The sequence below is a fragment of the Fundulus heteroclitus genome, chromosome 13 (assembly GCF_011125445.2).
Source record: "Fundulus heteroclitus isolate FHET01 chromosome 13, MU-UCD_Fhet_4.1, whole genome shotgun sequence".
Taxonomy (NCBI): domain Eukaryota; kingdom Metazoa; phylum Chordata; class Actinopteri; order Cyprinodontiformes; family Fundulidae; genus Fundulus; species Fundulus heteroclitus.
In genome coordinates this window covers 4,365,924-4,389,434 of record NC_046373.1, presented here as the reverse complement: position 1 = coordinate 4,389,434, position 23,511 = coordinate 4,365,924, and the positions used below count along the sequence as shown (strand labels likewise).

General features: G+C 39.8%; 1 protein-coding gene across 1 annotated transcript in view; it reads right to left on the bottom strand.

Moving 5' to 3' along the window:
- Positions 1-530: 530 nt before the first annotated feature.
- trim71 (tripartite motif containing 71, E3 ubiquitin protein ligase) overlaps positions 531-23,511 on the bottom strand; it is a 42,746-nt gene continuing 19,765 nt past the window's right edge. The window contains exons 4-8 of the mRNA XM_021320659.2: positions 16,692-16,826; positions 8,194-8,436; positions 7,575-8,072; positions 7,066-7,206; positions 531-6,597 (exon numbers count right to left, since the gene is read on the bottom strand). Of these exons, the coding sequence (XP_021176334.2) occupies positions 6,025-6,597; positions 7,066-7,206; positions 7,575-8,072; positions 8,194-8,436; positions 16,692-16,826 (1,590 nt within the window). The 3' untranslated portion in view covers positions 531-6,024. The remainder of the gene's footprint in view (positions 6,598-7,065; positions 7,207-7,574; positions 8,073-8,193; positions 8,437-16,691; positions 16,827-23,511) is intronic.

Here is a 23,511-nt window from a genome sequence, read left to right as displayed (position 1 = left end):
ATACATATGTGCAAGTTTGTATTAGTAAATTATAAAAAAAAAAAAAAAAAAGGAAACCTTTGATTTTTACTTCACATTGTTGCACTATGTGCAGGTTTGCAGTTGGAAAATGCTAAAATATGAAAAAGTTGAAGCAGTGAGAATACTTTCGCAAGGTACTGTAGACAGTCACCTCTAACATTTCTGTGTCATCAAGCGTATTTGAACCCTAATTGTGCCTATGAACTTCAAAAAAGGTCAGCTTGACTAACCTTTGTGATGCATTTTGACTCCTCTGGAGGTCGGGGCAAAGCAAACAGTGTTATTACCCAAAATTAGGATGGGGGCGTGCCGTCCCATCCCCCCACTGAAACCAGGGACTGTCTAAGCAGCCAGTTTGAGCAAACACAGGGTGTGTTTTTCCTGCCTCAAGCAGGTTTGGCTGGTCATTGTGTTTTTGTTTTGTCCACTCAAAACAGGGAGCAAAAAGAGAAACTGATCACCTCAGTCGGACGCAACCTGAGACGCTTAACAGAAGAGACAGAAACTGGTTTTAAAGTCAAAGAAATACAACTTTATTTAGGCGTAAACAAAATAGAAAAAAACCAAAAGAACTGCATAGGAAATGTTTAAAGTCCAAAGAGTACAGAGAGAGCACCAAGTGGCCATTATAATAGTCTCCTGTGCGTTACCTAGACTTAAGACCTGACTTTTGCCTTTCCATCCACCTCTGCGTGTGAATGTGTGGTAAGCGGGTGGGAGAGCATAAACAGCCAGATTAAACTGATAAAAACACACACAGATCGGTTCGGATCGGCACGAGTCAGCAGCGGTCGTCTAAATTCAGCCGGTCACGGCGGCTCGCCCTGCCTCTTGGACTGAGAGAGGATACATTCAGTGGATTTCTGCTTAGATATCGCAGACGCAGCGCACAAACACTGAGCTCACTCCACGGCCAACCAGGCACTGGGAGAGCAGGACACGGGGGGGGGAAACCGTCTGGGCGGCCCATTTCGGCTGATGTCTCAGCTCGTTTAGAAACAAACACAACTATTTGTTTCGCAACACCAGACGGACCTCCACCACCACCTCTGTCCTGCGTCTCTCACAGGGGCCGGTAGCAGAGAGCGAGCGTCAACAAGAACCCATTTATCCCTTTTCTTCACAAAATACATTCTAAAAGGGCCAACGAGTCGAGTGGTGTGAAGTATTTGTACTTTTTGTTAGAGGGGGGGGAAAAAGTAACAAGAAAAAAAAAAAAAAGAGGAAACTAATCAAACTAATGATTTTTAGCAAATTGAGAAATAATTTCTTTCATAATGTTTAAAAGGACACGCAAAAAAAAAAAAAAAAAAAAAATCAGACTAGTATTGAGAATTCAGAGGGGAGAAATTACTACATCATCACTACGGGACACTTTTTTTTTCTTTAAATGAGACACCTGCAGCACAAAGCTGCTGGGAACAACCTGAGTTTTTTTATATTTTTTTTCCTGTCTAAACTTTCCTAAACCATTATCCCCCATTCTTTCTTTAGATTATACAATCATTTAAATGCAAAAAAAAAAAAAAAAAAAAAAAGGAGAGAGAGAGGACTGTGACCTTGCACGTCTGGTCTGGTGTAGCTTTGCGATCCTTCTTTCCCGGGAGAAGTTTTAAGAGGCCAGAAAATAAACGTTGCTGCTTTTAAATGCAAAATCCAGTGCAGTTCATTGCACTCCACCTCCAGCAGGGGGCGCAATCAACTGTTTGAGAATGTTTGAGAAGGGGAATAGATTTCTGGTTTGTGCTGTAGAGGATAAAGCAGCAAGTAAGGAAAGATATTACTATATACTGCCTCTTCTAATCATAGTGTAATCATACGGCCACAAATTCATTAGAAAATGTAAGCACTGATGGTGACAGCTCAAATCTCTCAAACCTCTCGGGGACTGAAGCATCGCTGGCTGAACACTTCGTGCACCGCAGAGCCTCAAACCAACAGGAAATACAATCGCAAAGGTCAAAAGTTAATTCCAACCAACAAACCTTTAAACACACATATACACATCTTTGGGTATACTTTTTTTTTTTTTTTTTGAAAAACAAACAAAAAAGAAATCCCAAAAATCAGCAACCCACCCTATCTGAGCCTTTCAACACCTATCTGGGAGACATCAGTATAATACAAGAACTTTTAAAGCATGCAACAAAATGAAATACAAATAAACTTTTAAAATACATTTTTCCTCTTTAAGAGTGAAGACCTAAGGATCTTAAAGATAGAATTCTGCAATCTTAATAAAAAAAAAAAAAAGTACAAGAAAAAAAACCTGATGCAACATTGAGTGAACATGTCAGAGTAATACTGAAAAGCAAAAAAAAAAAAAACGTTAATGTTATTGGTGTGTTCAAAGCAGCAGGATTTTGAAGACTCAAGCTGGCTCACTTTCCCGCCTATTGTCCGATTTAAAGGGATATTTCTCTTTAGCGTCAGTGTTGATGTAACGTTCATGTTTCAACATGTCTGTGCTGAAACACGGACACGCTTCAGAAAATGTAGTGACGAAGCATGGGCTAGTTTAGGGTACTGAGGTACAAACTTGGTTGCACAAGTCGCCAATATTTTCCGTCATGCTTTTCCTGCAGTTCTGACGTCTTTTAATGAGATGACAGAAAAAAGTGCCAGTGTGACCGGAAGTTTTCACCACCCCGTTGTTGCACACTGCTGCTCACCTTGCCGAGAGGTTTCTTAAAAGATGAGCTAATTTGGACATTTAAAGGTGTAGAAAACATCCCCATCGATCTCACGAAGGTAATGCTGTTTTGTAACTACCCTTGGCAAGCTATCATCAGCACTGCAGGCTAGCTAACGGAGTGAATGGCCCAACCAATTAAGCCGCTAACTGCAGTTTGTTACACTTGCGTTGCCAAGTCAAGGTAAAAACATAAAACTCAAAATAACATTATATGTTGATGATATTTAACTGTATAAATTAACATGTTTTGTTGCTTGAAAATTCATTTGATGTTACTTTTTTTTGTTTTGCTTTTTGGGTAAATAAATTAATATTCCGGTGTTTTTACTCAAGACAGTCATAGTATGTGAATATAATACGGACCCATGCCTCGTAGTGACCAATATCAGAACTAAAAGTGATGCAGTGCAAGAGTTTACTCAACCTCCGGTTAGTTTTAAAGAGTTGGTTTATAAGGAATCCTTGTGATAAAACGAGAAATATCCCTTTAAACAATGAGCCAGCCTGCTGTCACACCCATGAGGTGAATGGTAGATTATGGACTCGTTTCAACCAATCTCAAGCGTCCTAAAACTCCACACTGATGGATTGGTAAATTGTGCTAAAATGTGAGGTAATTCATCTGCATTTAATGACACTTTGACCAGTTTTCCTCTAACCCCTCATCCCTGGTGCACAGCGACATGTTCCCCATGGAAACCTGTATGTTCAACATCAGTGTGAGGTAAAGATAAATGGGGCCCAGCCCTATTAAGTGCATCAAAACCAGAGGAGGAGGATTTATCCACAGTTGCTCTGATTTAACCTTTGCGTATAATGGTCCAGTGACACTTTGTCTAAAAACACCATGGTCCAAATGCCAATCCTGTTTTGGCACAGAACTCTCCACAGATCATTTTTGGCACAATGCTAGCATCGGAAAGCGATTTGTTTTGTTGCTGATAAAAATGGCAATAATTTAACCAGGCAGGTTACAGTAGATTAAGCTGACACAAAAGCTGTTTATACCAGTTCTGGTTCAACTCACAACAGTACAACCATCTTTGGTCCTTGTGCTGAACTGTCATACAAGGAGATATTTGTGAGGTAAAAAAAAAAGAAAAAAAAGAAAGTCCTTCAAGAAGAGTAAAACTGAGGTATTCAGAAGGAATTACAATGTTTAAATGCACCGTAACCGTGAGCGACAAACTTGAGGTATTCAGAAGTTGAGGTATACAAGTAATATAGTGAAAACATTGAGGTAAAAGTTATCCAAGATATGTGGACCTAAAGCTCCAGGTTCTCCTGACAAACGTCCTCTCAGAAGTGAGAGTCGGCCTGAAGACTTTTTATGTAGATTTTTGTTTTAATGCCAGGCTGGGAAACTAGCCATAAATTGTCAAATGCTTCCAGAGGAACAGAGACGGATGGGCAAGGGGGATCACCAGTAGGGATGGAGGCAAGTGGGTAGAAAGAGATGCTACTCTGTGTCTAATGGATCTAAAACTATGGTGCTGCTGAATGGGCTTGGGTGGAAAATGCAAGGGTTTGTCTTTGGTGCGGGTATTTCGTTTTTTCAAATGAGCACCTCTGCGAGACAGAAACTTTCTACATTTTGCTCCCACAGCCAGGGCTTAAGGGTCTTGGCAGCAAGAGGAAGTACTCAATGACCTGGGACCTGAGCACCGCATTTCTTCAAAGTTTAATGTAGACGGTGCGATGAACTAAACTCCATGAGTTGTAAGAACGTTAAGCATTTCAAACAAGAATAACTAAAGAAAAAAGTGTTCAAAGGGATTTTAAGATCCTTTAAATGGAAATTTATAGTTGGCCTTTGTGCAGAAACTAACTTTGGTTGACTCTAGTAGTTGGTCTGTAGACCTCCGTCTTTAGAGGAACCTGTCTACTTAACGCTCAATCAGAAGGCGTTCTTTTTGTTTTATTCTAACTTTTTGTTTTATTTTATTTTATTCTAAGGATAAATAAATAGGGTAGGGCTTTGTGATGATGCCCTCTCATTGGACAGCACTAAATCTTTGGCCCTAGGAGCCAAAGGCTGTGGCTTTAAACCACAATCTAAATCCAAGAGATTGTTATATTATATTAGGTCTGTAATCTGATGTCATTAATGTCCTCTGGACGGCCAAATCAGGCGTCTACTTCTGAAGGCTTTTGTCAAACAGCATGCCTCGTTTAAAAAGTAGCATTCACTTCTATAATTACATCTCTACGATAACACGAGGAACACGTCGAGTTCTCTAAAGATTCAACTCTAATCTTTCTGCGGATCTTCTCGTTTGAAGAAGACGATGCTTTCTTTGCATATTAACTTTTTCTTTCTTCAGCGGAAACGCAACATCATCCCAGTCTTGTGATATACGTTTGGGGACAATGGTCAAAAGATCTCTCATTTCAGGGGATATTTTAGAGCTGATTTTCTACGCTTTCTATTTCTACTCATTAATAAATTCATTAAATCAGCATTAGTCAGCAAGGAAAGGAGAGCCTGAAAAAGAACTGACCGTTCGGACCAGTTTCATGATGACCTGAGCTAATTTTGATTCCATCGAGTTTGGCGTTGCTTCTCACAGTCTTGCTCGGCAATCGCGACATTAGAAACTCCACTGAGCTAAATGGAGAAAAGGGTCAATCTACTTTTCTAAGAGGGGGGGGGGACCCATAACTAGTCTAAAAACCGGAAAGGACACTACTTACTACTTACCCTCGTCTTCTTTTCTGAGCCAAGCCTTCTAATGAGAATCAATTATGCAGCCTCTACAGCGGTCTGAGTATTGTCTCAGCAACAACATTCAGGAGGTTCACGTTAACTCAGACTATAAATGCACAGAAAGAATTCCTTGAATCCTGTGCAAATATCAACCCAATAATCTACTTTTATGTCTCTTAAATAAAGTATAGAGGTAGACGTTTCTTCTTTGTAAAACTTCACGGACTAAAACCTCTGCTCAGTGAGTATGAGTACATTCATAAAGAGCTAAATGAGGTAGGTATAGAGCAGAGGGTATGAGATTTCAACAAGTGAAAGAATTCCCTGAGACGGATCTTAAAGAAGGGCCTGCAGAGAGGACTGAGAGCTGCTACGAGTCCATTTGGAAAGGTCCCCATTGTATAAACTAGACATGTGTTTTGGTAAATAGTATCAAACATGAAAAACGTCTTTGTAGCAAGTTCTCAGTCCTCTCTGAACACCCTGACTTTCTGTTGATTGATTCTCTCCTCTCCATTTCCTTCATTGTGGAAAATTACTGCAAAAAGAGCAAACAGAGGGAGAGAATGCAAAATAACTAAAAATCACGATTTCTTTTCTTTTAGAACTTGAGAATGCGGTTGTTTCCAAAGTCAACGACCACAATGACTCCGTCGGGCATCACGGCTACCCCGGAGGGGCGGTCCATCTGTCCGTAGCCACTCCCCTGAGTGCCAAATTTGCATAAGAAGTTTCCATTGGGCTCGAACACTTGGATTCTGTGGTTGCGGGAGTCGGCCACGATGATGCGGTTCTCCTGGTCCACGGCGACGCCCTGGGGACGAAGAAACTGCCCGTTCCCCGTTCCCTCTGAGCCCAGGAAGCGAGCCGACTGGCAGTCCGGCCGGATGACCAGAAGCCGGTGGTTGTTGAAGTCGGTCACGACAAGGTGGTCTTCGTGGTTAAAGGCTACTCCTCTGGGAGAATCAAAGTGTTTCCACAGAGCCCCTTCGAAGCCGTACTTGTTAAGGAAGGAGCCGTCGGGGGCAAAGAGTTGCACGCGGTGGTTCCTGGTGTCCGAGACCAAGATTTTCCCCTCAGAGTTGACAGCCACGTCCCAGGGATAGTTGAACTGCCCGTTCTTGGTGCCTTTTTCCCCAAACTTCAGCAGGAACTGCCCCTCAAACGTAAACACCTGACAGCAAAGGAAAACGTGTGAACCTCAGCTTTATAGGTAAAAAGGAAGATCAAACACTATAGTGCCCTGCCAAATTATTCACACACCTTAAACCTTTTCTCATTTGGTCACCAACTTCAATGTAAGCTATTGGGAGGTGACAAACCAACACAAAGCAGTGTATAAATCTGAAGCACAGGGTAAATTATACCGGGTCTGAAACTGCCCGGTATAAACGGTGGTTCAGCAAAATATTGACTAAACGGGGCTTAAATACAAATTCAGGTTGTTACTTTGAACCATCTGTCCTTCTGCTTCACATTAAGACACTGTGTTGGTCTACTGCATTCCAGGAAGACATCGACGTTTGTGGTCGTAATGTGAAAAGGTTTAGGGGATATTAAACGGCTATCTAATTTTCTTGCAGGAACAGAATTGTCTAAAGACATTCCGAACATTTCAATTTTGCCAAGATGGACCTCATACCTGAACGCGGTGATTGTCCTTATCAGCCACAATGATCCGTCTCTGACTGTCGCAGGCAACCCCAGCTGGACGATCAAACTGACCAGGCCGCGACCCCAAGGAGCCGAATTTATGGTGGAAGGCACCGCAAGGCTTGAATATCTGTGGACACAAACTCCGCTTCACTGACCGGCTTTCAACAATCTGACATCAGAGTCTCTAAAAAGGTACCAGTCAACCTATAAAAGGCTAATATTTACCAGACTGCTAAGTTCAGAAGTTGCACTCTGGCTGCGAGCTCGAGACTCAAAGTAAATACAGCCGATGATTTCACAACAGAAGGAATCTCATGTTTAACACCACTGGGGCTGCTATGGTTTAAAAATATCAAGGTAGAGCCTAATATTTATAGTGGAAGTAGAGCAGTGAGTACGGTTCACACACACTGCTCCTAAATGGAGACCTGTGAAATAAACTGGTTATTCTGTGCTTAGTATAACTAATGGGAAGAAAACAACGGACTGCTCTACCTGTATGCGGTTATTGCTGCGGTCCGCCACCACGATGTATCCTTCCTTGTCCACGCTGATGCCCCAGGGACGACACAGCTGGCCGTCCCCCTCCCCCTCACATCCGAAGGAGGACACCTGAGACCCGAGCGACCCGTAGCTCCGCCCTGACTTGGCGGTCACCTTGAAGGGGCTGCCCTGGATGTGCTGGTTGCACACCAACACCGACACCAGGTGCTCCCCCTCGGTTTTCGGCAGGTAGCTGACCGTGTAGGAGCCGTTCTGGTGGTCCGTCACCTCCACCGCAGACAGAGAGCCGTCTGCGACCGACATCACCACCGCCGACACAGGATCCCCGCCGGACAACCGTGGCTCTCCGTCGTGATCGTAGCCGATAACGGTGAAGGATGCGGGCTTCCCACGGAGTACATTCTTCAGGCCTTCACCGTGGGCTTTGGTGACGGGGGCGAAGGCGCCGCTGCTGATCAGACCCATGGACTGGATGGCTATGTACAGAGCCTGTTTGAACACAGGTATATATGAAGAGCACAGACACAGGGCTGTATGTACAACAACTACAATAACTAAAGCCAGTATTTTATCATTACTGTAGATTCAGGGATCTAGGGTCAGTGCAAACCTGATCTGGAGGAGTGAACATAAAGCGGTCATCCTCTTGTGGCTGCAGCAGGCCCCTGAGAGTCTTCAGCTCGTGGATCTGAGTCAGCATTCTCTCCCGGGCCAGCAGCACGTCCAGGTGGTGGCCCTCATCCAGTATCTGGCTCACAGCAGCAATGGTGCTATCCAGTTTGGTCAGACTCTGGTGGAGTTTCTCCACCTGCAGGTACAGAGACTTGGCCTTCACCTGACGGATCTTCTCCACCTGGAAAGAGAGGAACATGGGAGAAGAGAAGGGAAAACCTGAGTTTAGTGACTTTTGGTAACTGTGCAAAGGCATTTGGAAATTCAAAAGATGACCTTCTGATAAGAGTAAAAGTAGCTCCTAGTGACGTCATTTAAGGAAAGATCGTAAACTAGAATTCTAAGATTTCTAAGATAAATAAACAAAATTGGATCATGAAAAAAAATTTACAAACCATATAGTACAGAGAACTTTCTATATATTTTAGACTGCATAAAGCTCTGGATACTAAACATTTGGAAAGTGTTGCAGAGAAATAAATCAATAACACACTCTAGAGATGAAGATGAAGTATAATAATATCCACTCTAAATACACCGAGGGCAGATGTTTCAGGCTAAAAGCAGAGAAACGACCCATCTGCTCAGTAATGTGCTTCAAAGTCCACCTATTTACGCCATTATCCAGGGACCCATTCGCCTTTCAACACTCCTCTGTTCTCCTTCCAGAGCTGTGCAGACAGAGGCGCTGCTCCTCTGTCCAGGTCGCTTTTCTCCACCTTTTCTCTCCATTTCATGCCAGCCGTTTTGCCAAATCCAACCGCTTTATACAAGCAGGTCAACCGCACATTAATACCAGCTAGATGAAGTAGTAAAATGACGACGAGGATGTAAATAAAGTACATTCAAACTTTTAAATGCTCTGTGATAATTATTTATGTTTCATTATCATGTCACATTTCTTAATCCAGTCTAATCAATCAATTTCTCCCCATTGATCACTAGGAGTGCAATTTTTGTTTGTTTCTTGTACTATCAGCCAATCACAGCTGTTAAAAGACAGCGTTACACCTAGCAACAGGGTCGACCACACCTCCTCACCAAGATAAAACTTTCTGTCGTGTCCTTACTCAGAGTCGCTCTATCGCAATCACTCTGAAGCCGAGACTCCTAGGTAGGAATTTTAGGCTAAGAAAGGAGCTCTGGGAATATGGCAATAGGTTTCTACAAAATTACGTTTTCAAAAATCCAAAGTGGAAACCTGTTTCTTTTGAAATTATCGTTTTCTTGATCTTATCTTAAGTAAGTTGGTCGTAGGTATACTTTAGAGCAGCAACAGTCCCTAAAAAGACATGGAAACTTTGCTCCACAGCACTTTAAAACAGCCAGTTTAAAGTACAAATGTAGAACAAGACACTCTTTGGATGTTTGCTATAAAACAAGCAGGATGTCCGCCATTTTAGGAGTGTGCAAGCTATATTTAATACTTTTAAAAGATCTTTTGATGACTAAGTTTTTAGATTATTTTTCTGAATATATCTGGGTCTTAGCTCCCATTTTATATACTTTGTGACACGTCCTATAGGTTCTTCCCTAATCTATATTGTTAAAAAAAGCGTCTACTGATGATACAGCTGGCAGAGGATAATGTACAAATAAATATTTTAACTTTTGCTCCATAAACCAGACAGAGTACCTTCCTTTTGCACAATACTGCTGGAGACAGGAACCCAACATGTTTATTTATATGTTTTATATCAAAAGAAAATTGAGTATACACACATGGCTCTACAACCATGATAACCAATGTTACTACATACTGGCTCCAGCAGCTCTGCCCTCTAGGGGGCAGCAATGAGTAGATCATGCCATGTTTGCAACATAGGAAAACACAAACTTTTGCTGAAGCAAAGTGCGGTTTTCACACTTATTGTGCAACTGTGTGCCAGTATTAGACATTCTTTTATTTGCACTTCAGTGAAGCCTTTTTTTAAATTCTAAAACCATACACAGGGAAAATAATTGCTAATAACACTAAAACAATTTGAGTTTATTATTGTTACAGATCAATTTCATTACCCCTGATATCCAAATGTACTTTTATGTTGAGTAATCTTCATATGGATTCCAAAATGTTATGCTATTTATATAAGCAAAGGGAAATGCTAAAGTAAAAGACTCGACAAACCTTTTTCCAAAAAGTGTTATTTTGCTCATCGTTAAAGGAAGCAAAAAGCTGCGTTTCTGTTTCTTTAGGGAGCCAGATCAGCTTTCAGTCAAGTTGCAGCATAAAGGCTTAAAGAGGGTGGAGGGTGGTAGAACCTGAGCCGCACGGACCGGCCTCTCACTTAACATCAACTGACAAAAAAAAAAAAGTTCAACACAATAGCCTGACTGGCTCTTTGTTTCTTTCTGTCCCCTCCCTTTCCAAAGAGGCCAAAAGATCTGAAACATCAATTTGCATCTGTGAGACTAGAGTTACATTTTATAGATAGTGAGGACAAAGCCTCGAGTTGGGCTTTGTGATCGATACACGGCGCGTTTTAGCTCCTCAGCTGAGGAGCAGCCTGAGGAGAACAGTGAGCTGGTTTTAGAGAAACAAAGAGAGAGAGAAAACCAGACGCAGCTCTTGATATTCTGCCATGTTTTAAAGCACCACTTAAATGTTACAACTTCCCAGGTCAGCAAACGTCTCTTCTACACACTGGCAGAAGAAAAAAAAAACAAGTCACATAAAATATGTTAAGATCTGCCGCAAAGTCCCATAAGAAAGCCGCTGCTGCCGTCTCACAGCCAGAGCCACAAATCTATGTGAAGTTAGTGTTGATGCCGATTCATTGAGGGGAAGATCCGTCAATTTGACACCAAAGATGACCACAGAAGCTCTTAAACTAGCAGCCACATTTTTAGAGTTTAGTCGGACTCAGGGGTTGTTCAGCAGAGCCAGCAAGCTTTCAACACTGAACGCTTTTCTGACATAGGCCGAGGACAGATCAAAGTCTCTGCTATACCCGGTATTAATACGGCTGGCAAGAGAGAGCAGAACGCTATAAAAACAACAAGAATCAGATGATTAGGTTGGTTTTGAAATAACAGGACTCTTGTCGTTTGGGTCAGTAGTCATGGATCAGTCTTCAGTATCAAGGTCAACCAAGGTTTTGGTTTCCAAACCTCTGAAGGAACAGCAGAAAGTAAGAAAGCCAGAGTTGGCCGTTTGGAAACATTTCCACTTATGAAAAATGCTTGTGGAAAAAAACTAAAACTAATGGAGCGCTACCCAGCCGTGTCTAAAAATCAGCTAGTTAACACGTATAGTCTAGATGGAGGGAAGGGTTAAAAGAGATATCCAACACAATAAGCAAGTTTCCTTAAAATCGGCTACTAAATTTTATCAGTGTTTATTAAAAATATTGTCCTAAGTATGTTTTTTGTTCCAAATGAAAATAAACCTCTGTTGTATGAACAATAACTTATCATTTTGTTATTTTAGCAGAAGTAGAAAAAGGTACAAGTCCTCTGGTTTAAATAAAACCAAATAGATCATATTATACATTTTAGGTCAATACATTTTATTTAAACCAGGTTTACTGTAAACCCTCAGTTTTTACTGAGGGTTGTTATAGCTTAAGGGTCTAATAGTGAATAAAAAAGTGGTTAGAAATCTGGTTTGCACTAAACAAAATCAGAGGTAGCTGAATTCTGCCACAAAGGACTGTTCTAACAGCAAATCATAAACCTAATCCAGACATTTTTGATAGCCATTAAACTTCTGACAGACGGCTGTGGGATATTTAGAAAATGCTTGGCTACGGTGTTTAATTACATAAGCTGGAGAATGGATTGTAATTACCTTACCTGGCCATGGATGAGTGGGTAATCTTATAGAGTGGTAAATGGGATTAAAGAGGAAATGGGATCATTCAAAATTATTCCCATTAAACTCACAGCCAGTAACTATAATGATCCAACAACACACCCCTGAACTAAACATGTCTAACTTCCACGCTAACATTAAAAGAAATAGCTACTGAATAATTGGCCTTTTTGGCGTTGTGTGTGTGTGTGTTGTTTTTTTTTAATGCATTCCAAGAGGTTGACGTAAATACACTTGCTGTGTTTTTCCTGTGAGATTTCTTCAGGAGCCACAATATTAGACTCACCAGAGTGCACTTACCGGTGTAAAGTAAACCAAGGTCTTAAAAAGTTATTTTCCATTATGTGCTATGGTTGGAAGTCCTTTTTAATCATAAACCAGACAATCTGCCAGCCTAAAACATTGTCTCCAGTTGCCTATAGCACGTTGCATTGCTACCAGTCAGCTAGTTGAAAGGTTTTTTCATTTTGACGGAGACAGAAAAAAAAAAAAAACGCATTCTGCACAATAAGCTTTTGGAAGTAACTATCAAATTTACTCGGTGTTAATGAGAAGTTTTAACTTCAGTGTTTGATATTAAAATCAAATTACAATAAAGTAATACGGTAACCACTGCTTTATTATTTTTAGCAGCACAAGGAGTATTGTTCTTTTTCTGCATTTAATAAAAGCAGTCAGATCACACTGTACGTTTCTGTTTCAAGTATTTATGTAAATACTAGAGTTTATAGAAAAGTGGCATTAAACTGTCCTACACCAGCCAAGGGATGTAAGCGATGGGTTTTATTCCAGACAATTTATTAAGCTTAGCTGGGAGAGGTATTGCTGAAAACCTCCGTATGGAGGCATGTTGGGCAGAGGAGTCCTCCTTTAGTATTTAGCCATGTCAGGCCCAAAAAATGATAATGCCCCATACCATATTACTAAATTTTTGGGGGGTTTTCTACAGTCTTAGCTTAATCTAATAATTATGAACGTATAGCTTGGGTTTGGGAAGAACATTAGTCCAAAATTAAGAGGACTTTAGGAATGACATTCCACCTTTGTGTTACCTTCAATCCAGAAGATCTTCCATTCCTCAGATTTGAAAACACCTTAAATGTTTGGTTACGTTTAAACAAGTTTAATGGACTAATCCTGAAAATGCTCCCAAAGGATCTGCTACAATCTTATTCTGCTGGTTGAGCGTTCACAAATCCTAACCGTAAGCTCCCTTTACACAGCTCGTTTGAGTTGGAACTGTAGCATCCCTGTAACAAAGGGTTGTTATGTGGCACCGAGCCTGAATGCGGGATACGATCATGTTTCCTGTTTGATCCAGCAGGAGAGGCAGTGGTGGTCAGAGATGAACAAACAGCTGCGTGAAATGCAGCGAACGCATGGCTGCCGACGCTAGATTGGGGCTTCGGTGTTATCATCCTACTACGGCAGCTGATTTAGTGTGAACGCATCGATGAGACCGACGAAATGAGGAGGGCATCCGCTCATTAGATCACAATCGGCCTTGTTAGAGAAAGGCGCGTTACGCCTTCGATAAGCCATGTAGTGTTTGTCAGGACAGAGGAGTGATGGAGTGACACAGGCGATGAGAGAATACATGTGGGTGCTGCATGCTACAAGATGAAGGGGCATTTTCCTCCCAAGATTAAAGGAAAACTACATTTTAAAAGCTTTAGGTATTACTTTAAAAAGCTTCAGATGAATTTCTTTCAACTTGGGAAATGTGACGACACTGGTCTGTTACAAAAATACTTTTTATGCAATTTCATTTTTCATTGAGGGGTTTGTTGTATAGCTGGTTATTTGTAAAAAAAAAAATAAATAAATAAATACAGCAACTTCCTGCATGTGGCTGTAAACATGTATGTGTTAGACTGTTGAGTCAATTATTATTTATGAGAACTATACAGGAACAAGCAATGTTTTTATAAAGTCTCTGTGTGTGTTCAAGAAGTCATTTTTATCCAGCTTTGCAGCTGAACAATAATTGACTATTATTTCAAAATTAACAAAGTCGATAACAGAGTTAACAGGCTTTCTTAGCATCTTATAATAGCAATTAGCATGCTTAAAACAGCTCCATTACTAAAGCCCCATTTATACTACCCTTTTTTAACCGATCCACGCCGAGTTCTAACCGAGTTTGGTTCTGACGACCGTTTACACATCACGCTAGCACGGTTCCTCACCTCCTAGTGACGATCTGCAGTACTACTGCTCTCTAGGATTGAAGGAGGGAATCAAGCAAATAAAAATGGCGGCGCCTGTAACATTCAGGAAGTTATGCTTGGTTATAATTGTGATATTTTATTGTTTGCGGAGAGTCAGGCGAAGAAGGCAACCTTTGATAAATTTACTTGACAGAGTCGGCATTTGGGAAGCGGATAAGACAAACAAATGTCTAATCAGGGCTTACAGATGCAGGAAACTACGACAGATATTGAGGTCCATCACGCTGCTAAGCAGAATCATCACTGGAAACCATGTGGCACAGTAAGGAAGCCAGTATTTTTATGAATGTCTAAAACCGCAAAATTAATCAGCTGACTGTAAGGAGATGACGCGGTCTGCTCATGCGCTCTTTGTTATCTGAGAACCGAGCCAGGGAAAAACTGGGCTGAGCCCACCTATCAAACTGATCTATATTTAGCGCAGTTCGGTTGTGTTTGGCACTTCAGTCCAGTTTTCGTTCCATTTACACTCGATAGTTTTCTCAGTTACCGAGCTCGGACTGTTCTTGGCATGGATCGGTTAAAAAACGGTAGTATAAATGGGGTTTAAGTGTGTATTCCCTGTAGTTACTAGACCCATAACCGTTGTGTTCAGATTTCCTAAAAGCTGCCAACGTTTCCTAAACTAGTCAGCATGTTCCATGACAGATCTGGACTCCAAAGGATAAGTTGGTTAATCATAAAATGGTCAAATTCAAGTCAATTTCTACATGTATCTCTACATGAACATAAAGAAAAGCAAACGCCATTTTGGCAAATCAAACAGGAACAATAGCATCATTGAAGCAGCTAAAAACATCTGTAATTTTTCAGTGGATCTGCTGACGAGCTAGTCGCTGCTCAGCTGAACATGTCATGCATTGTTTTTTAACAACCACTGACGTGTCAAATTGAACTGGGATCTAGCTCCTGTTTTTTTTCTTTTCTACTTTAACTCAGCACCGCCTTATGCATTTACATGTATACAAACAAACAAAAACAAAAACTAAAATCTGACCTGGACTACAAGCTTATGATTTTTATTAAATGTGTGAAGAATGTTTTCATCTTTGTTCAAACTGGACAGATTTTGAATTTAAGGAGCCAGAAAGCCACTTCAAAGAGGAAAACAGAGAACATATGGCTCAGCCCTGAAATGAGGCAAAAGGCTATGAACTGTTTCAATAAGATCCCTCCTGCGGTGTGGAAGAAGCCCCCCAACATGCTGCTCACACCAGACCTCCCCCTCCCCGTCTCCATCATGATCACATTTGATTAGCTCCAACCCCTCCTGAAACTACCCATATGGTCATCCTTAACAATGAAATTTCACACACAAAGCTGACTCATTTAACCACCCCCACACAGGAAGACATTCATACATTTAACGAGATCATTTCCTGTTTTACCACCAGTGCAATACACATGCTCATTCTCCCCCATTTGGAAACACATTCAGGGCCAAGAACTGCAAATCTTCAACATTTAAGGTTGGCTTTCACGATGTATGTGGAAACTACATCATGGAGAGGAGTTAATACAACGTTCACTCAGGAGGTGATATAAAGCAGATCCTCATAAACATGGAGCCAATAAATAAATCTTCACTATCAGATGATTCATTTCAGGCAATCTTTTTGCATTTTGGAGAGCTGATCATTAATCATGGGCTTTAGTGTTTCAACACATCTTCTATGGGAACATTCCACACAAGTAGCTGGGTTCTCTGTCCTTTTTTTAAAAGGTCCAAGAACAATGTTCACCGGGAAAGTAAAGCAAATATTTCTACAATTGTTATTAAACAAGAAAAAAATAACAAAAAACGAGTCAGCTGATGGATGGATGAATAAACAAACGGAAAGCTGGATGTATGGATGACTGGATGGACAAACAGATGAACATTTAGACAAATGGGGAGGAAATATTGTGAGGAAAACATTTTCAGTATCCAACTTTCTCATTTTTATCCACACCTAAAGTTTAAATATTAAAAGAGAAGGGACCCTAGGTTTTTATTGATTTTACCTAGAAAAAGCTCTTTAAGGTGTCCTTAGTAGTTCAGTTTTCGGCCCCTGAAGCTCACAGTTTCTTTCTGTTTGCCGCTTGGTGCACAAAAAGAAGCTAAAGAAATAATTTAATACGTATATGATTTTTTAAATTCATCAATTCAATATTAATGACTGCCCTACATCAGCATACCTTTTGCTACAGCATTAAAAAACAACAACACACAAAACGTTTTGGGGTTCGTTTCAGCTTAAGCGGCTTTAGAATGCCCACTGAGCAGAAGAATGATTAAGCCAAACTGATTTTCCAAATTAAAACGGGAACAGGATTAAGTTGGGTGAGGCTGCATCACCAGGATCATAGGAAGTGCACCAGTGCCATTTTTCCTTAAAAATAGCGGCTCACCTTCCACAGAAGCTCACATTCTCGCTCTTCCAGTGCTTTCTTGTGTCTCAGGACGAGAGCTTTGACTTCAGTCTGCACCACCTTGGCCTTGATTTCCACCTGCTCTGCCATGGCTTGGACTTTTTCCATACTTAGCTGAGAAAACACACAGAAAAGGGATTCAATTCATCAATAGAACAAATGCCCTTGTAAATTAGAGACAAAGAATATAAGGTAGACAGATAAAAGTTGCATTTAAAAAAAAAGAAAAATCAATAAATGGGAATTGAGACACGTGGCTGGACAGGAAATGCTTATTGGTCTATTATGTTTCCCAGAATGGATAGGTGACCTCCAAAAACAGGAAACTGAGGATCAGGAACCATTAATAAAAAAAAAAAAGAAAAAAACAAAAGAACAACATCCTCCTGGCAAGTGAACGCATGAACACCTGCTCATTGTCTCTGCTTCGTCGCTTTATAACATTTGGTGGTTTGTGTCAGAGAAAAAGGAAATATGGGTCAGGAATAGGAAGTACATTAAGTGATGAACATTAAATGATGAACATCCTGCTGTATTTGGAAAATTACCAGTCTTTTTAAGTATAGGGATTTTATAATAGAAACATGTATAGTTAGGTTAATAGAGGCTGTTTTTCTCCTTCTTTAACTGAGATCTAAAAACAAAAACAATAACACTGGAGATAAAGGAGACATGAAAAATGTCTCAATAGATAAGTTTAGAGTGAAATTTTAACCAAAAAATTTTAACCAAAAAAAACAGACTGCTTTAAAAAAAAAAAAAAGAAATCCCAGTCTATGAACAGGGATTTTCAATAACAAGAAAGAAAATAACACCTTTAGACTAGTGGTTAGCTTCAGCCTTTGGGACCAACTAATCTGGATTTATCCTAATGAGGACGCCAAGAGTTTATCCTCCAGGTATGAATCTGACTTCAAAAACCATGAACCTAACATACGTACAACAGTACAGTCCAAACAAAATGTGTTTTTTTCTAGGAGACAAACAGAGGATGTCACTGAAAACTTTGTTACAGTGAATTTAAGTAGGAAAATACAAAAGTATCCATGTTATCCCTTATCTGAAAGCAGGCCTGGTGAAGGATAATACATTTTTCCAAGTAAATAATTAATCTTTCCACAAATTAAATTTTTTCCATGCGTTTTCAATGTGCAAGACATTTATTTTAACGGCATGCCTATTCTAAAGCCTAGACATAAAATGGACTGAAATATACAGGAAGCAGGGAAAAAGTTCACTTTAAAGGCATCATCACCAGAAGCGACTATGCTGCCTGTAACACCCAGCAGTTATTTCCAGATGAAGGAAGTTTCGTGAACTTCCAATAATTCATAAGAAAATGAGTTGTCAGAAAACCAAAGCATAGAGCAAAAAAAAAAAAAAAAAAAAGTTTAAATTTGTACAATTTTATAACAAAGATTAACAGTCAAATAACATTGTGTGAAATTCAGGAGAATTTTTAGTTTAACTGCAAAATTAAACAAATAATCATTTCATATGCAACGCAGGATGCTCGGCTTGATGTTTGCGTTTTCTCAAAACTGCACAAGCAAAGGCATCATTTTAACCTTGCAGAATGTTTTAGTGTGGTGTGGATTTAAAATAGGGATTTGTGTTGGAGGAGGAAAAAAAAAATCTTGAAAATGTTTGGTCTTATTTTACAGGCAAATATTAAATATTTAAGCTTTAAAGAAGGAATCCCTTTTATTACTACCTGACGCAATAAAGAGGCAGGCCTTGGCATTTACAACGCACAATTTGGCCTAAATGAGGAGTATACTCTTTGTCTGCTCCTGCCCACTGGGCTTTATCGGGCTTTTTTCCCTTTGGCATCTTCTGGGAGGTCACGGGGTGAACTGGACCTCACAGGCTCCAAGGGGAGGTGGGATAAGGCTTCCTTTGTCATATCTGCCACTAAGATCAAGGGTCACCTAAACCTCCACAGGTCGTGATCCGCAATCCCCGTCTTAAGACGCACAGGGCCCACCCCCATCGCACCCCGACAGGAACAAAGACTGGCAGCGGGCTCTTTCTTTTCTTTGGCCCTGTCGTGTGAGGTGGCCGGCAAAAGGAACAACTAAATCAGGCCCCTGGAGAGGCAGCGGCAGGAAGAGAAGGAATTAAGGGGAGCTAATGTCGTTTGAGATGGAGTCATCGGGACATTTTAACTTTTCTCACTGCGCTTTTCTTTAGATCTTCCCATAATTAGCCATTCTACACTTCCACCTCAGAGTATTTTATATGGATTTAATATGACAAAGTAGAGCAGAAATGTGCAACGATGTGAAGCAGAGGGAAAAACGGTAAATGGGTTTCGATATAGTTTACAATGAAAAACCTGAAAAGGTATGGCCTGCATCTGCATTAATCTTCCTTTAATGTGAGCAGTCTGGATTAAGTCCTGATTCTTCTGTGTTTTCCCTCATATCTTATTCCCCAGCTCAATTCAGTTTCTCTCTTCTATTCCTCTCTTTGCCAGTCTTTGTGTCTCCACCATCTTCCGCAATTCCCTCCACATTCCCAAAGGAGCACAGTTTGGCGTACACAAAGACAGCAGACCTAACCAATAATAAAAAAAGAAAAAAGAAAAAAACAGCCGAAGCAGAGAGTTTTTGACCAACCAGGAGGTCACAAGTCCCGGGTCAGAGGTCAGGGGAGATAATGGGTGTGGAGTGGACGGAAATTTCCTACCTCAGGGGACAGAAGCGTATGCCTGAGTGTGTGTTTACATATTATCTGGCGTCAGCATTTAGTCCTGCAGTGACCTGGACAAAAGTGGACAAACACGCCACACAGCTCAAGGTGCTGCTGGGTGGCAGGCGTCGCGTCTGGAAGCTCAAACTGCACACATCCTGCAGCTTTTTATTTAAAAAAACAAAAAAACATAACCTGGTAAAAGTGGAACGCCCCCCCCACCCAAACAAACACGTTTCCCTAAACGTGGCCTGAATCATCTGTGTTGTTGGATTGTTCAGAAACTCCAAGATATCACAACACCCGCGGTGACATAAGCGCTACGGCATAAAGATACAAAGTTTGACCCAGCCAGACAAGGGGTCAAGCTAAGAAAATGGATAGGTGGGGCACATGCTCCGTGTGCAGGAGATAATACATGTCCGAATGTCACATGACCTCAGTGGAAAAGCTCGTGTTTCATGTTTTGGGGCGAGTATTTAACCAAGGTCACAGCTCTGCCCCACCTTCCAGGCAAATTAGATAAGAGCAGTGTTTCTGACCTATCCCTGATAACTCTGTACGGCAGGTTTCAAAGTTATTTTTCCCCAAGACTGCTCTCTGTGTTTGTTGCATTTGATCTCAGAAGACACCAGAATGTGTGCATTTTAAACTTTACACAGACAAAGACTATTTTATAAATAACACAGTCAGTTTGTTTTTATGAAATTATTCAGATAGTTTAAGCCATGTGTCAGAATGGTAAATTATAGGGAAACATTTGTTTAAAAAAAAAATAAAAAAAAATAAAATATATATATATATATATATATATATATATATATATATATATATATATATATATATATATATATATATATATATATATATATATATATAATATCTTGTTTTTTTCTTTTTTCGGATCAATGAATAAACCATACTAATACTCTTAATAGCAGTTAATATCAGCTGTCAGGGACTCAAGTCATAGGAAGTACAAATTTGATACCTTTTTGGTCTACAGTGTCTACATTGTAACATTAGTTTTTGGCAATAAATCTTTCATAGCTGGAAAGCCTGTTTTTTTCCATTTCAACTGTGCCACAATTGTAAGTAAAATGCATTTTTTTGGGTTGAGCAACAGAGTTGAGTATGTGAATTTTTCCCCATTAAAAACTTTACAAATGGTCTCTGTCAATGCCAGACACCTCACTCTGTTAACCCCTCTGATGTTTATTGGATTGAAGGTTTAAAGTTTGTGGAAACAACGCATGTTGAAAACTTAACACCTTCTTCATTTAACAGTTGCGGTTTGTGGGAGGAACGCCCACAACCCTACCAGCCTGGAATCTGCTCCTCTTGCTGGTCACCAGCTTGGTCACACACTGATGGGGGCGGTGGGTGGCATCCCATATTTCATGTAGGATTTGCTGAAATTCAGCCAATTTGGTTGTGCTGACCACTGTGGCACAAACAGAAAATCCAAGATGAGGCCAAATGTGTTTAGTTTGGTGAATTTAGGGAAAGGTAAACCTGATTTTAAAGCATAAAATATGTGTTTCCAAGATGCATTGTTAAAAATAAATAAATCATTGACCAAAGGTCAATTTTCTACATTTGTGCTATATTTTTCTAAAAGGGAAGTTGAGGTCCTTTGCACTCTGCTCTTCTTCAATTCTCTGGCAGTGTTGTACCTATACAAGCGTGTGTTGCCCAAAGATGGCAATTAAAACATCGTCATAAGATGTGTTAACAGAAACTGAAAATCAATACCGTCTAACAGATTGTGGAAATACAGGCCCTGTGCACACATCGACAGAGCTCTGCCAGCCATTCATTCAGGCTGCTACTTTAAAACATGAAACGAAACTTCAACAAATAACAGGAAGGCCTTTTGGGTGTCTCATAGTTCAGCATCTACATTGTAAGGATTTCATGGAGACTGCTGTTTGCAGTTCATAACGCTAAAAGTGGTAGTCACTAGTGTACGATGCCAAAAGCAACGTCACTGTTAACTCCAGATTAATTTTGTCTTTGTTTAAAAATTATTTAAATAATCATAATTTTTATAAGAATTTAAATAAAAATGTTTTAGTACTGAACTCTGTTAATTACAGTTCATAAAATGAAATCAGAACTGAATTAAAATTTGTATCAAATGTGCATAAATGGTTCATTCTGCGTAGGAATCAAAAGATGCTGCTTTATTTAGTTACCCACCCGCTGGTTCCTCAGGAAGTTTGATACGATGTGAAGCTTTAAATGGGACAATGAGCTCTGTTTTTTTTGTGCAAGCAAATTTATTTTATGTTTTTTTTTTTTACTTTATTTCTTTTCTAGATTTTGGTTGTGGTGATACAAATAAAGTGAAAAAAATTATTTTGGTACAAATTTTAATTTTCATTATTTTTTTCTTTAACTTTCAGGATTTAATTTATAACTAAACAGAGCAACCTGTGTCACTTCTTTTTTGTGCCTTTGGCTATCATTAAAAAGTGCATTCTGACCACCCTACCATTGCAATTTGACTTTAATTTTTATCTTTTATTCATTCCCTGGTGTTGAAATTACTTTTCAACTTAATTTTTTCCTCTAGGTGAAGAAATTCTCATGTACTATAAATCTCTACATATGGAATGTAAAAAAAACATAAGACCATTTTTCTTTATGATTTTGCATTGAAAAATTGTTTTTAATCAGAATCTATGTTGTTGCGTATTCTGGACACAGGATAATACAAAAATATTTCTAAACATATGAGTTGGTAAAAGTATAATAAGAAGCTGATTTGCTAAGATTGGTCTTTAAAACTTTACAATTTAGGATTCATAAAAGTTTTCATAAATTTCAAGAACATTATTTTTTTCAATATGGTAATACTAAATTAATTCTTAATATTTCTAATGCAGTCTTTTGAAACGACACTTCAGTGTCCAAGGGAGCACAGAATAAATGACCGTCAGTCTTTACATTGTGCAGCTGCCAGAAGTCTTAGCAATCTTTATTTACAGTTTTTCAGAAAGACAATTCAACAATCATTATTGCTTTTGTGACTGACCCCTGCTCTAAACGATTCATGTCTCATAAATGTTGGCAAAGAGTTCAAGAAATGTGACAGGAGGTCACAATATGTAGGAGAACATACATTCTTCTAATTACTTTAGTTTCACATTTAAAATTTGAAGCAGCATTACTAAAAGCATTATATTCTATTTACATTTTCACCAACTAATAAGTGTTTGACTATTTTTAATTGAAAGAAAACATAATAAACCTTTAGTAAAACTATCAAATCTCAAATAAAATGCTAGATTCTTTCAGTACATTTTAAAGAATTGGAGATTTAAATGCTATTCCCCTTCTAAATGTTAGACTATCGCTTACTAATTCTCCTAAAACAAAGATGTTAGACTTTGCCAGTTTTACGTGTTTAGATTTTCTAACTGAAGTCTTGACGTAAATGTTGACAGACGCAGATAAAAAAAAAATGCACCTTATCACTTTCGAGACAAACCCTCTGAGATAAACGCCTGGTGTGAATAATCCACAGCAGCAGTCAGCAGTGTGAGCAGTGGTGACAAAACAGTCACTCCTGTTTCATTTTAACACAGAAAAATGACAACGTCTGACAATATTCTGAATCTATAATAACCGAGAAATAAACTCATCATCATCCTGCTTGTAGAAAAGAGGGAAAACAAATCTACCCTGTGACTGAACAGTGCTGTTTTACACAAATATTTTCCTAAGACTTCCATTTAAACTAATTATAAAACGCTAAACGTTTCAGTCGCCGACCCATTTGGAGCTTTTAGTAAAAAGGAAAAGCACGACTGCTTTCCACCCCCCCCCCCCCACCCCCTCCATATTTTCTGATAAACCTTGAATGTAAAGAAGGTTCAAGAAGGTGCAACCTAACCTATGATCATGTAAATGAAGAGGCACAATTAGTATGCGTGTATGTGTGAGAGAGCCGGAGCAGGGGGCGGCTGGGGAAAAGGGGAAGGGCAAGTGTTCCACTTCTTTAGAAGAAGTGGGTATTTTTCCTTTCTCTGAAATCCTTTAAATACCTCACCCACCCTCCCCCATAAGACTCCTCCTCCCCCTCTGACCCTGAGCCCTG